The following is a 14,705-nucleotide window of genomic DNA, read 5'->3' as shown; positions in this document are numbered from 1 at the left end:
TCTGATTCCTCTCAAGGTTTCTTCCTGTAATTTTAAGGGAGTTTTTCCTTGCCACAGTCGCCCTCGGCTTGCTCAACAGAGGTGTTTGTATATGTTGGTCCTGGATTTTGTAAAGTTGCTTTGGGACAATGTCTATTGTAAAAAGCACTATATAAATAAATCTGACTTGACTTGACTACTCTTAAAGGAAATGGGCACTGCAAATCAATTCAACACTATTCTGACTGATTACCTGCATGAGCATGTCTGTCCTGATGGAAGTGGTCTCTTTTTGGATGACAATGCATCCATACACAAGCAGAATGGATACTTAAATTGTTTGATGGGTGTATACTCATTGTACATCCTATAGTATGACTTCCACAGTCATTGTTTTAAGCTAAATTAATACCCTGTGGATGATTTTAGACTGATGTGTTAGAAAGATATCTCCACCACCACAATCAAATGTTTAGGAAGAATGTTTAGGTTTTGTATCATTGTGTTAGTTCAAATTAGAGCTGACAGCTCATTCTGACTGATATTAGAACTCTTCTCTAAACTTCTGTCATTAACATCCCACAAATAAGGAGCAAAATAAATCTGATGTGTGAGAGTGTGTGTGAAAATGAGAGAAAAACAGGGACAGACAGAAAGAGTCAGAGAGAGCGTGGGTTCCGTGATCAGAGCATTTACATACAGTCGGCGGGGTTTCAGTCTCCACGTGTGTGAACACCCCACCGGCCCAATTTGTACCACTTTATTGCCCGGGCTTTGATGTGCGCGCTTTGATATGCGCGCGCGCTTTCCGATGTAAATAAGTGGCGTCATGAAGAATGTGACATGACCAAGGCTCCTCTCAGCTCGGTCCTGTCAGCACCGCGACATGTCTGAGACAAGGCTTTGAAGTGCTACAAACTGGAAATGAAAGACAAAAGGGCGGACACACTTCAGCGACTGACCGACCTGGTTTCTGTGGGAACCTCCTGACTGACTGCTGAATAATACAACCTACTGTAGTTCTGCTTCCTATAAAACACAGCCTGAATCCCAGTCCGCATACTAGCACACGAATTAGTATGTCAGACAGTGTGTCAAAACTGTGGAGCACTACATACTATTTAGAATGTTAGGAAAGCGATTAAGCCAAGTTGTCAAGATATACATTGCCTTTGTAGTGACAATAATCATGAAAATCATCAAAATTATAACAATCATGTCACTTAAATGTTTTATACAGCACTTTCCGCAAATAATAAAATAAAAGGATAATATCACAGCCTCATTTGCAGCATTTATTTTTTTAAATGTCATTTGTATTAGAAGTAGCCTGCATAAAACTTGCTATTTTTTGTCAAATATAATAATAAAACAATAATAATAATAATTATTATTATTAGAAATATAGTTATTCTAATTAATAATTAAATAAAGAATAAAATAGAAAAAATACCATCTCATTTACAGCATTTATATCATTTATTTTTTTAAATGTCATTTGTATTAGAAGTAGCCTGCATAAAACTTGCTATTTTTGTGTCAAATATAATAATAATAATTATTATTATGATTAGAAATATAGTTATACTAATTAATTAATTAATCTTATTTGCAGCGTTTAGAAATCAGTATCTACAAATAAAAGGGACATTGCCTTTTTGTGTGACATTTGTTTTTCTTTTTCAATTTTTTTGAATCAAAATTGTATTATTACTACTACTACTACTACTATTATTATTATTATTATAGAGCATTATTATTATTATTATTATTAATGTTAGAAATGTAGTTATTCTTGTTCATAATTAAATGAAGAATAAAATAGACTAGAGTAAAAAAAAAAAACATCTTATTTGCAGCTTTTAGAAACCAGTATTTAAAAATAAAGGTGCATTGCCTTTTTGTGTGACATTTGTTTTTCTTTTTTTCTTTTTATTGAACCAAAATATTATTATTATTATTATTATTATTATTATTATAGAGCATTTAAATAAATAAAAAACCACTATAAATAATAACTATTTTATCATTCTAAATTATGAATGGCTTATTTTTTGTTGCTCCCTAACCACATGAATAATTAGTTATTTTATCTGTAACACAGTTATGGGTCTTTTTTGCAAAATTGCGGACTTATTTTATTTAAATATGTATTTAAATATTTATTAATTAACAAAGTATATGCCATTTTAATACGCATACTTTGATGTGACGATTCAGACGAGTGGTGTAGCACGATTTATTGTTAAAAGAATAGAGCTGAACGTTTGCTGTCCAAGAGAATCTCTGAATAAAATCTGTGATCTCTAGTCATTGTGCCTAGAGGACAATAGCCTGTAATAAACTCCCCTTCATGTGGCCAGAGGTGTTGGTCCGTGTGGCACGGTTGTAAAACCCTGCGCTACTGTAGTATAAACTGCACCCCTCCTCTCTCTGATAGCAGCACTACGTCACTGGTGCGGATATCGGACAGGTGAGTTGTAGCAGGAAGGTGAGCTGGATTAGTTAAAGTAAAACTGGGATTTGCTCCGCGTAGGCTGACAGCACGATCATTAGCATTATGCGCCAGGCTCTCGGCTCGCCAACATGTCCGTGAGCTATCTGCTAGAAAGGGACAGTGGTGCGATGTACAGCAACCCCGCCAGACATGTCAACCTTGGCTACGGCCACCAGAATGTGTACCCTTCTCCCCCGTACTCGGACTACTCAGGCTACCAGCATGTTTCAGCAGTGGGGAACGAGCACCACCCTGGAGCGCAGACCGGCGCTGGAGCTTGGAACCCGGTTTACGCGCCCGCGCATGAAGAGTGGCCACTGTATGGACACGGGGCCGCGCACGCACCCTTCCCTAATCTGGGAAATGTGAACACGGGGAACGTCAACGGGCTGGTAGTACCACAGGATCAGAGGAATGTCCCGGGGGCCCACTGTCCACCTCATCCACAACTGTCCCCTCTATCAGAGAGGGACCACGCCGAGTGGGCGAGACGCACCGGTCTACCTGCGACTACAGGTAAGCACAATACCCATCAGTTATTATCAATAGGTGGCACAATATACACCTAATTCCAGATCAATATACTTGTTTATAGATTAAAAAAAAAGTAAAATGTACACATAAATAATGAACAAGACACAAATCCAAAAATACATGAATAAATAAATAAAAATGGCCTTTTAATAGATAGTCTGATACCATTTATATTTTGTTAAATAGTTCCAGTATTGTCGTTGTGGGGTCTCAATGACTCAAAAAACAGGACAAATATTTATTCGTTTATTTAAACATTTTTAGACATTTATGACAACACATTTTTGTGCACAAAAAATCTCAGTTTTGCCACTATGATGAAACAGTGATAACATTAAGAGGATTTGTGTCCCAGATTTGATGAACATGTGACTATACCCCACTTACTTGCAGTTTGAAAATTTAGTTCAAATTTCTATGCAGTTTTCACTTTAATATGAGAATATGATTAATATGAGTTGAATTTTTGGATTTTATCAATATTATTTGTATTTTTATTTTATTTTATTAGTAATCATTAAATATGTTTGCTTTTGTTTTTTTTAATGGTTTTTAGTTTTAGTTTTGTGTTTCATTATTTTAGATACTGTATCCTTTTTTATTATTTTATTATTCATTATTAATATATGGGCAAAATTTGATTATGGTAATAAAAGGGTATTTTTCCTCATTTTCCAGGTACATGGCAGTAGGTGGGCTGGCTGCTATTTACCAGGCCATGCTTAAGTCAGTAACAGTGTGTTGAATCACATAGAACACTGAAATGTTTACCACAAGAACCAGAATTTAAAACTTGCACTTCAAGGAACCAAATATAAAGAATATATATAATTAATCTATTTTAGAATATTTTAAGCACATATTTAAAAAGCAACAAAATATACATCTGTTTTTTTTATCTTGGAAAATAAACCAGAATCTGGAATCCAAGAATCTCCCAATAAAGTTACAACGATGAAATTAAGGGTGGAAAATTTTACATTTGGTGCAGTTGGTAGAGTGGGTGGCACACGGCATCAAAAGTTCTGTGGACCTGGGTTTAATCCTTAGCTCAGGTCAGTCTATCTGGAAGAATTCTCTCTCACCTTCTCAAACCATGCAAAAGGTGGATAAAGTGGTCGGTAAAAGTAATCAGTGAATAAACATAATATATTCTGCCATGTGGAGTTAACACCAACAGTGTTAAATTTTTATTTGGGTTCATGTGGAGCATTATGAAAAATAAATCAGCATGTTATTGGGTTTAGACAAGTTTAAGTAAGTACAATTACACAACACCATTACATTGAACTGCTACCTCCATACACAGGAACTCTAACAATGCTGTTGTATTACTTGCTGTTGTTATTAATGATACCTTGAATCACCAGGTAGCATATACTGTGCACCTTACTTAATATTTCCTATAACCATATCAGTGTGAAGTGAAGAGTTTATGAGCTGATAAGAAAACGGTCTTCTCATATAATATATGCATTTATGTCCCAGTTTGGCTTATTGAGCCGTTTTCTTATAAACTGAGGGTTTTCAGCAAAAAAACATGAGAATAAGGTTAAGTGACAATTAAATTGAGTGGCATCTTACTAAAATTGTACAACTTAATGGTGTATTAATTAAAAAGCAGCATTATAAAGAAGTAGAAAATCTAAGCACTTTCTACACGCAAGAACAAAATGCACTAGCAGAAGCTTCAGTTTGTGGGTTAGAACAGATTTTACTGGTAAAATGTTTGTGTTAAAATGATTAGTTACTGAAGTATTCACATTTGAGTTTATTTAGCCTGATTGGTTTATTTCTTTATGCATTTATTCATTTATTAGAGGCTACTGGGATGTGTCACTACAACTTCAAGTATCCATATTGCCCACTTTATAACACCTGTTATGGGGTTATCTTTTAAGTATGTTTAAGACCTTACATAGCAAGTGTTACCGATTTACTGCACAACTATGGCTTTACTACTGTATTTTATCATTTTATTGACATGCTCTATTTTCTTCTATCCATCAGCCAGAGTGTTAAGCTATTAGGCTACTGTATAGTAAAAGTAAAGAAATCTGTACACTAGTATTAGGGTCATCAGTGCATATGCATGCAAGCCTATCATTTTTACTTGTGCATTAATATATGGCCATCGTAGATTATATTATTGTATCACATATCCTACAGCAATATTACAATATTACAAACTAGAATTATAGCACTTTTCTTTAATGGAAAAATGTATTTAAATGTATTTAAATCCAAAACATCGTAATGATTGAACTCAACAATAACAGCAACGACTTCATTAAGTTCTTAGAACAATTTTGACCGTTCGTGGTATTTGTACATGCACTAAGGATTCAAGGTAATACTGATATACTGTACAATGAATTACATTGTTCAAGACCAGTCTAGATCACACCTGAACAGAAACCTGAATTACCATAGGCCTAAAGTTACCTAGAAAAACAGTGAATATAAAGTAAATAAGCCTTGTAAATATATGTAAATATAAACCATATAAAATGGCCAGACAAAGGAACATCAGCTATGTGCACTCACAAAGCATAATACTACTCAATTTTACTAACTATCTCAGCAGAGCTCAACTAATTTCACTATGTATCTCTGCCGAGTTCCTACCTCATTTAACTTCTTATCTCATGCCTGGTTAAACCCAGTAGTCAAAAAAATACTGGTTGGCCACTCGGTGGTCTAATGCACTAGTTCATTGCCACCAAGATCTCAAGCTCTCAAGTTCTCAAATTGAGGGGCAGCTGTAGCCAAGTGGTTAAGGTACTGATTCAGTAATCAGAAGGTTGCTGGTTCATGCCTCACCACTGCCAGGTTGCCTCTGTTGGACCCTTGAGCAAGTCCCTTAACCCTCAATTGCTTAGATTGTGTACTGTCACAACTGTAAGTCACTTTGGATAAAAGCGTCTACTAAATGCCAAAATGTAAATGAATCTCAGCTGCTGCTATCAACCTGGCCAGGCACTCATACAGGGGAGGTAATAGGTCTCTATATCTGTGAGGTAGTCTCAGCCTCCTTGCCCAACATTGAGGAGCAATGCTAGAGGCATGAAACATACAAAAGCTTTTTCTTTAGTTGTTTATTTTACATTAATGTTAACTTATGAGACTGGCCATTAGCATGTAGATAAGCATTGGAGCATAGTACTTACTGACCTATTATTGCTGGGATTTAAACACAACATATTATAACCTATTTTAACCTCTTTTCATTGTTATACATGTTCAAGTGTAATTATAAAGACAAGTTAAGAGATCACAATCATATCATAAACACATATCATTTTCTGACATTTCATAAGAGTATTTACTGACAAAGGTTAGCCAGATCTACTCTAAGAATGTTGGCACTTGACCGTACTGTAACTGCCACTGTATACATACTCACATGTACTGTTACAGTATCTCAACATTAGCGTAGTTCATTTCAGTGTAATTCCTTGCCAGCAAAATAATTCAGACAATTAGTTAACTGTAGATATAACTACATGAAGTAAATTATTCAATCAATTAAATCATAGTGCTACAGTAACTAAAATTGGCTACTGAATTTAATACTATATTTTACCTAAATTTTGAATATCTAAGATATTACAAGACAAAAAAAAGAAGAAAATTTTGTATAAAATATTTTTATGTTGCATTTGTTTTGCCAACACTGATTTGCTAAACCTCAGCGTTGTAAAGTTCATATATGGCATTGTGTGTTATGAAAATATCTTTACATTTTAATACATAAGTTTTTTTGTTTCTTTTTACCTATTTAGCCACCTATTTACCTAGTCAGTCTTCTCTTACGCATAACACATCATGCTTCCTCACAGGCTCATAATGCCACTTACTGAATCTTTTTTAACTGCAACTCATGAAACATCATTGAGCAGGTCTGCTTGTTTGAAGGAGGTGACTATCTTTTGTACACTTAATCCTGTAGATGCCCAGTATTTTGTAATGCTAATTTTGATCAATACGGGAGATAAGAATGCTATTTCTCCAAACCAGAGAGCAACACCAGTTGTGTTCTTTTAGACTCCTGGCTACAGGTGTCTGTGGCATCACATGTAAGCCCTGATATTTTTTACATTTACATTTTTGGCATTTAGCAGATGCTTTTATCCAAAGCGACTTACAGTACTGTGATAGTATATTGTCTAAGCAATCGAGGGGTAGGGTTTTGCTTAAGGGCCCAACAGTGGTGGGCTTGAACCAGCGACCTTTAGATTACAAGCCTAGTACCTCAAACACTAAGCTACAACCGCCCTTTTTTGACATACTGCACATCACTTTATACAGGTATAAACACTTAAATTAATCACTGTTCACAAACAAAAGAATAATTTACCCTCAAATGCTGGGTCACAATCAAGTTAGACATTTTGTTTTACATTTTGTGGCACATATTCTCAAATTAAAATCGCTTTTATAGAATAGATTCACTTAGCTCCATTCTTAAAAAGGAATGTACTAAATTATAACTTCTTAAATACACTGATCAGCCATAACATTAAAACCACCTCCTTATTTCTACACTCACTGTCCATTTTAACAGCTCCACTTACCATATACAATCAATTTTTTCGTTCTACAATTACTGACTGTAGTCCATCTGTTTCTCTACATACCTATTTAGCCTGCTTTCACCCTGTTCTTCAATGATCAGGACCCCCACAGAGCAGGTATTTTTTTAGGTGGTGGATCATTCTCAGCACTGCAGTGACACTGACATGGTGGTGGAGTGTTAGTGTGTGTTGTGCTGGTATGAGTAGATCAGACACAGCAGCGCTGCTGGAGTTTTAAAATACTGTGTCCACTCACTGTCCACTCTATTAGACACTCATACCTAGTTGGTCCACCTTGTAGATGTAAAGTCAGAGACGATCGCTCATCTATTGCTGCTATTTGAGTTGGTCATCTTCTAGACCTTCTTCAGTGGTCACAAGACGCTGCCCACGGGGTGCTGTTGGCTGGATATTTTTGGTTGGTGGACTATTCTCAGTCCAGCAGTGATAGTGAGGTGTTTAAAAACTCCATCAGTGCTGCTGTGTCTTATCCACTGATACCAGCACAACACAGACTAACATACCATCACCATGTCAGTGTCACTGCAGTGCTGAAAATGATCCAACACCCAAATAATACCTGCTCTGTAGTGGTCAGTAGAGAGTCCTGACAATTGAAGAAGAGCATGAAGGGGGGGTTACAAAGCATGCAGACAAACAGTCAGTAATTGTAGAACTACAAAGTGCTTCTATATGGTAAGTGGAGCTGATAAAATGGACAGTGAGTGTAGAAACAAGAAGGTGGTTTTAATGTTATGGCTGATCGGTGTATATATTGAATGTAAAGCAGTTTGTGAAGAGCATATTTAGTTGATCAGTAGAAAATGTGTTAAACAATTCATGGTAGTGTGTCCCCAGGTCTGCCTTAAGGTACAAATCAATATGTTCAGTTTTGTACAATAAACAAATGTAAAGGATTTTTGTCATCTATTTCTGCTTTAAATTATACATTTTGATGCAGCACACTAAATTTTAACATACAAATATCTACATTTATTATAAGAGTGTAAATACATAAGCAAAGGCGAGCATTCTTTTGTTATTAAATAGGGAAACGTGGGACACTATTATGGTGTTAGTAATATTATTGAAAGGCTGTGAGTCAGGGTTTCCACGAAACTTCAGGGTAAAAGAAAAACCCATGTGTATCGTAATACAGTCAACAAGTTGGGCGTCCAAACGTAGTGCAAAGTTGCCCAAGATGAGTGTTCTATCCATCATTAGGTCAAAGCACAAGGCGTCTTTGAGCTTAGCAGCCTGTCGTCTGGTGAAACATTTTCTGAAAAGCTAACAGCAGAAGCCAGGCTGTCTGATGACAGGCCGCACCCTGCTGTGTCCACTCCAGAAGGAACCCACGAATACTGATAACACCGACAGGGGTGCATGTGTGTGTGTGTGTGTGTACGAGAAATAGAGATAGCAAGTGTGTGCAAGACATCCAGGAAACGATGGATGTCTCCAATCAAATCAAAATGTATGCTGATAAGAAAACTACATTCATTTTTATAGTTTGTCATAACCTGGTATCTTTTTGGAAGAATGAACATTCTTTTAATATAAAGTTCACACAAGCAACTCATATCATTAATAAGTATACAGTTACTAATAACCATACATTTAGTCTCCACAATGGTGTCTAATGAATGAATAGGCAGTGTGTATAGTACATACTACACACATGTTTTTATAACACACACAAACACACACGTGTCAGTGCTAGTGTGTGTTTGTGTACCTGAGCCTATGTGGTCAGGTTAACACGCTGGTAATAGCATGCCTTATCTAACAGGCAACACTTATATCAATATATCACCTCAGTGTCTGGTCGGTATACATGCTAGATCGATTCCATTAGTGACTAAACCGACTTAAGCACTGGGTGTATATATTTGTTTTTGGCCTGTTTTTTGTCACAGTGCAAACAAAATTTGATAAGATTCTTCTCAAAATGTGACTTGTTTTAATGGAATCTGTGGAATGGTTAAACCTAAAAAAGAACAAGAAATAAAAGTAAATAAATAAAATTACCCACATGCATTTTATAATTATTTATAATATATTTATAATTACAAAAAAATATGTAGATTAGCCAACCAGCTTATTTTTTAAAGTCTAGTAGCTAACATTAAATATACGAACTGTAGTTATAAACATTAACTTACACTAACTTAACTTAAAATATTGGAAATTTGTGTAAAATAACAGTGTAAATAATCTCTTTATTGTATACGAAATAAAAACAATACAAAAACAATATTTAATATTGCGGTTATATGCATTCTCATGGTATGGTGCCTTTTTGAGCCAAGAAGGTTTTGATGGCTCAGTGGGTAGCACTGTCGCCTCACAGCAAAATAAAGTCCTGCATTCAATCCCCAGGTGGGCCGGTCTGTGTGGGGTTCCCCCCATGTCTGCGTAGGTTTCCTCCGGGAACTTCGGCTAGCCCCAAAAGTCCAAAAACATGCAATTGAGGTGAATTGGAGATAAAAAATTGTCCATGACTGTGTTTGACATTAAACTTGTGAACTGATGAATCTTGTGTAACTACCTGTTCTGTCATGAATGTAACCAAAGTGTAAAACATGACGTTAAAATCCTAATAAATAAATAAACAAGAAGGTTTGTATGCATTAAGAAAACAAAAGTCATTGTAACAGGAAATACCATTAACTTTACCATTGATGGAAAAGATGTTAAAGTAATGGACAGCTTTTTCCTACCTAGATCAATTATTAACAGCAAAGGATTCAACAGGAATTACGACATAGACCCGCATTTGTAAGAACAAGTATAAAGGAACTGGAAAAGATCTTCAAATGTAACGATTTGTCTCTACAAACAAAGATCAGAACTGTTGACATTCTCTGAGGTTCTTTATGAATGTGAAAGCTGGACAATAAAATGTGAGACAGAAAGAATATGGATGTCTTTAAAGTCTGGTGCTAGCATAGACCTACTCAAACCTAACCTTTCACTCGAAGCTCTGATAACCAAACTGAGCTCTCTTTGGACACATTATGAGAAGAACCAATTCACTGAAAAAGACAGTAAAATATAAAGGAGAAAGAGAATGGCCAACATCAAGATGAATGAATACTAGGGATGTAACGATACACTCTACCCACTATGCGATACGATTCACAATACTGGGTTCACAATATGATTTTTTTTCTCGATTTTTTTTAAACAAAATGAAATTTTATGACAAGGTTTCCTTTTATTATTTCTCTTAAAAAAATAAAATACTGTATTCGTGCTTATCTTTTATTTATCTAAATAATGAATGCCCTTTTATTGTACAAACTATGGCAAAAAATGCTTATTGTGTAAAAAAACTGAAATGAAATTTTAAAACAACATTATATAAATAAATTAATAATACAAATAAAGAAAGTATCTTCACATAAATAAATTTGTCTGGAAACTCGCCTACCTGGCAAGTTTGTGAAGTGCCGTCAACCAGGCAAGGTGAATATCTCCAGTGCCCTGTTTAAAGTGAATATCGATTCATCTTAAATGAATAACCGATTCAAATTGTCTTGTGGTGCATAATTACATCCCTAATGAATACAAGTACGGAGCACACGCCATTAAAAGCCTGAAGATCCGAACAAAAGAAAGGATGTTCTGAAGAAACAATATTCATATGGTCACCAGGAGTCAGAATCGCCTTTAGGGCACTTTGATAAAATTAAAGAAAAATAAGAAATAAAATTAGGCAAAACATTCAATATTTTGTTAAATAGTTTGTACTGTTTTATATACTTGTACATTTTACATACTGTCCCAGCTTGGACAGTGTGGAATTGAGGTTTGTGTTTACCCCCCAAACCCAACAAAATCTAAAAAAGTATTTGGAAGATGTAAAGGCTCCACAAGCAGGTGGAAGGTGGAAACCAAAATATTACAGTCTGTTAATGTAGGGGGATTGCACATTATGCAAATTAAACCTGATCAGATCCAGGACATTGGAGTGATGTAGTTAATAATTGTGGCAGATACCTGTGCTCTTCCAGGCCCACAGATACTAGTTTGTGTGTCTTGTGATTCACGTGTCTCATAAGCAAATAGCATGCATCACAATGTGATATCATTCACAAAGAACTGATACTTTTATTTAGGAAGGCCTATACAGTTGCCAAAACTAAAAAAACTCTGAATTATTTGACAATGACATTTAAAATGCAGTTTGTATTAAGATCAAAGCATATAAATACACTACCAGAATATTTTAAATGCAACAAAGTACTTCATAAACTTTACTTTTGCCATTGCAGGAGGAAAGACCAGGACAAAAGACAAATACAGAGTGGTGTACAGTGACCACCAGCGTCTGGAGCTGGAGAAGGAGTTTCACTTCAGTCGCTACATCACCATCAGGAGGAAAGCTGAACTCGCAGTGACTCTTAACCTCTCTGAACGGCAGGTGGGTGAGCCTTTACCAGTTCTAGTAAAAAGTAACTGTAAAACAAAGGTTTTATTGATCAGTTAGCTCAAGCTTTACTCATAACCAGTGTTTAAATATTCACAGCATTAAGAACATTGTAGCTTCAAATGAGATACAGGGGGAAAAGCTACTACATTTATTTATTCATTGTCTGTTTGACCTCAGCTTTTTCCTAGTCAGGGTCGCAGTGGGTCCGATTCATTGGATGAAAGGCAGGAAACACCACAGGTCACCAGTCTATCACAGACAGACACACACATTCACACTTAGGCAAATTTCTATAAGCCTGACTGCATGTCTTTGGACTTGTGGGAGAAAACCAGACCTCCTAGAGAAAATCCACCCACACTCCACAAAACTTTTCTTTCTGTATTTACTTGAAGAGAAAACAATAGTTCAATGCAAACTACTTCTAAAGGCGGTGGCTACTTTTGCTACATGTTAAGTTCAGTTAAGAACACTTTGATAGCAACTTAAAATTTTAGTCATTAAAAGCATGTTAATAAGTAGAGGTCACACTGTTTACAAAAACTGCTTATACAGCATAAGCAAAAGTTGATACTTCAGTCCTAGACTCATCTTTTGTTACATTGCTTCAGTCTGGTATCTTTGTCACTAATGCCCCTTATCCATTGCAGGATATCCTACAGTACAATACAGTTGGCATTCAAATCTAGTACTACCTGTACTGTACCTAATGTGATACTGTCCAATTTCAATTACACATGGGAACTCGTGAAAGTAGAAGCTCACTGAAACATTTGGCATTATTTCCTCACTCTTAATCTTGCTATAAATTATGAACCTTCCCAATTTTCCATGCCAATAAGTTGCTTGGGGAAATTGGCCCCAATATTTCTAGCTTAATTAAAACTGAAAGTCATAAATAATCATACATAAGTGACATACATGTTCATAAACACTCTGAATGCATTTGTATTTATTGTTCATTGCTTTCTGATGTAATAACAAATACTTTAGGTAAACAAAAATGTATGGGTTTGCTTTTAATAAATGTTATTTGATTAAATATTTAATTAATAAATAATCAGTGAACTCAACTATTTCTAATTCAATGTTGTTTACCAGGGTGTCAGTAACTAAGTGAGCTATATACATTACTAAAATTACATATATATTCCCTGTATTTAACCGATCGGTAAATAGAAAAGAATACATTATTTCTTGCAGTGGCTTATTTTGCTTAATGTTAAGTCTGGCTAGGAAAACTTAATATTTGAAGTCAGTAAAAACATACTAATTAGCCAGCTAAAGTTGGGAACCCATGAAAGTAGAAGTTCACTGAAGATGATGTGATCAGATTCTGAGATCAAATATGCTGCTGTAATTTAAACTAATAGCAGTAGCAACATTAACCAAATTTAAAAATAAATACTTAGGTACAGTAAGGGTCATTTGGCAGCACAAATTGACTACTAAATGTGGGTTCACATACTATACTAAAACCTACTGTACTAGAGGGTACTGTGCAGATGAAAAAGGCCAGTGGTGTACAAGAAAATGACAGAGTACATTCATAGAAAGAAGCAGTTTGAGTGAATGGTGTAGAATTTTGGCTCTGGTGAACTAAAGCAGCATATTGTGCTTTTATTTACAGTCATATTTATAAAATACTGTCAATTTAGCAAAAAAGTCTGCAATAAAAGTAAACAGGACAGCTAAGCTTTTATAACCTACATTTTGCTTTATGACTGTGCCCAAAGCATTCATTAAGGCATTGTTTGACAAATGGGGAAAACCCAGTGGCCTGCACAGAGATCTGACCCCACTGAAATATGGTCAGGTGTCTTCAAACGTTTGATCATGTAGTGTATTTCCCACTTATTTGTAGTAGTAATATAAATACATTGAGGTTTACTCTGTTTATACTGAGATTAAAAAAATTCTTCATGCCGTCTCATGCCTAAGGATTAAATTCCAAAACCATTTCTCTATGTGTTAATCAGGTAAAGATCTGGTTCCAGAACAGACGTGCCAAAGAGAGGAAGATCAACAGGAAGAAGTTGCAGCAGTCGCAGCAGGCTTCCACAACTACATCCACTCCACCCGCTGCTGACATCCATACTAATGCTGCTATAGTCGCCAGCACCAGCAACAGCTTGTTGACTGACACATTATCAGTCGCTATCAAGGAAGAATACTAAAAACTGCTGATAACAGAAGTGGAAACACTTAAAGTGGATGTTTAACAAAAGAAACCAAACGTTTACACACCCTCAGTGATACCAAATACCACTCTAAACTACATGAGGAAGGGTCTCTGGTACACAGGAAATACTGTAGCAGATGAAGCACAGTATTTTAATAGTTTGTCAGTTTTGTAAGTGATCAATATCATGAATCCTGGATATTCAGCTTGTATTGTTTTAAATAAACTGTAGATTAAATATGTTTTTGATTAGAATGTGCTTATATTTGAAATGTTTTGAGTTTGAACTGTTAATGTATCAAATGTAAATGAACCACTTTGCTTGCAAGATTACTTTCACACAGCCCATCATACAGAAATAGACTTGAAAGGTGTTCATGCCCAACCTGGCTTCATTTGGTGATGGCACGATGACACTGGAGACAGGGTAAATAATTGCCTGGTTGTCATGTGAAAATCAGGCTGTTAAACACCTGGCGTGCAGATCATGGGGTTACGGAA

General features: G+C 35.6%; 1 protein-coding gene across 1 annotated transcript; it reads left to right on the top strand.

Moving 5' to 3' along the window:
• Positions 1-2,486: 2,486 nt before the first annotated feature.
• On the top strand, positions 2,487-14,199 carry cdx1a (caudal type homeobox 1a). Its single transcript, XM_063000988.1, has 3 exons — positions 2,487-2,992; positions 11,865-12,013; positions 14,002-14,199. The coding sequence occupies exons 1-3, from the start codon at positions 2,566-2,568 to the stop codon at positions 14,197-14,199; spliced, it is 774 nt and encodes a 257-aa protein (XP_062857058.1). The 5' UTR covers positions 2,487-2,565.
• Positions 14,200-14,705: the final 506 nt, after the last annotated feature.

The sequence above is a fragment of the Trichomycterus rosablanca genome, chromosome 1, assembly GCF_030014385.1.
Source record: "Trichomycterus rosablanca isolate fTriRos1 chromosome 1, fTriRos1.hap1, whole genome shotgun sequence".
NCBI lineage: Eukaryota > Metazoa > Chordata > Actinopteri > Siluriformes > Trichomycteridae > Trichomycterus > Trichomycterus rosablanca.
This window is presented reverse-complemented; position numbering and strand designations above follow the sequence as displayed.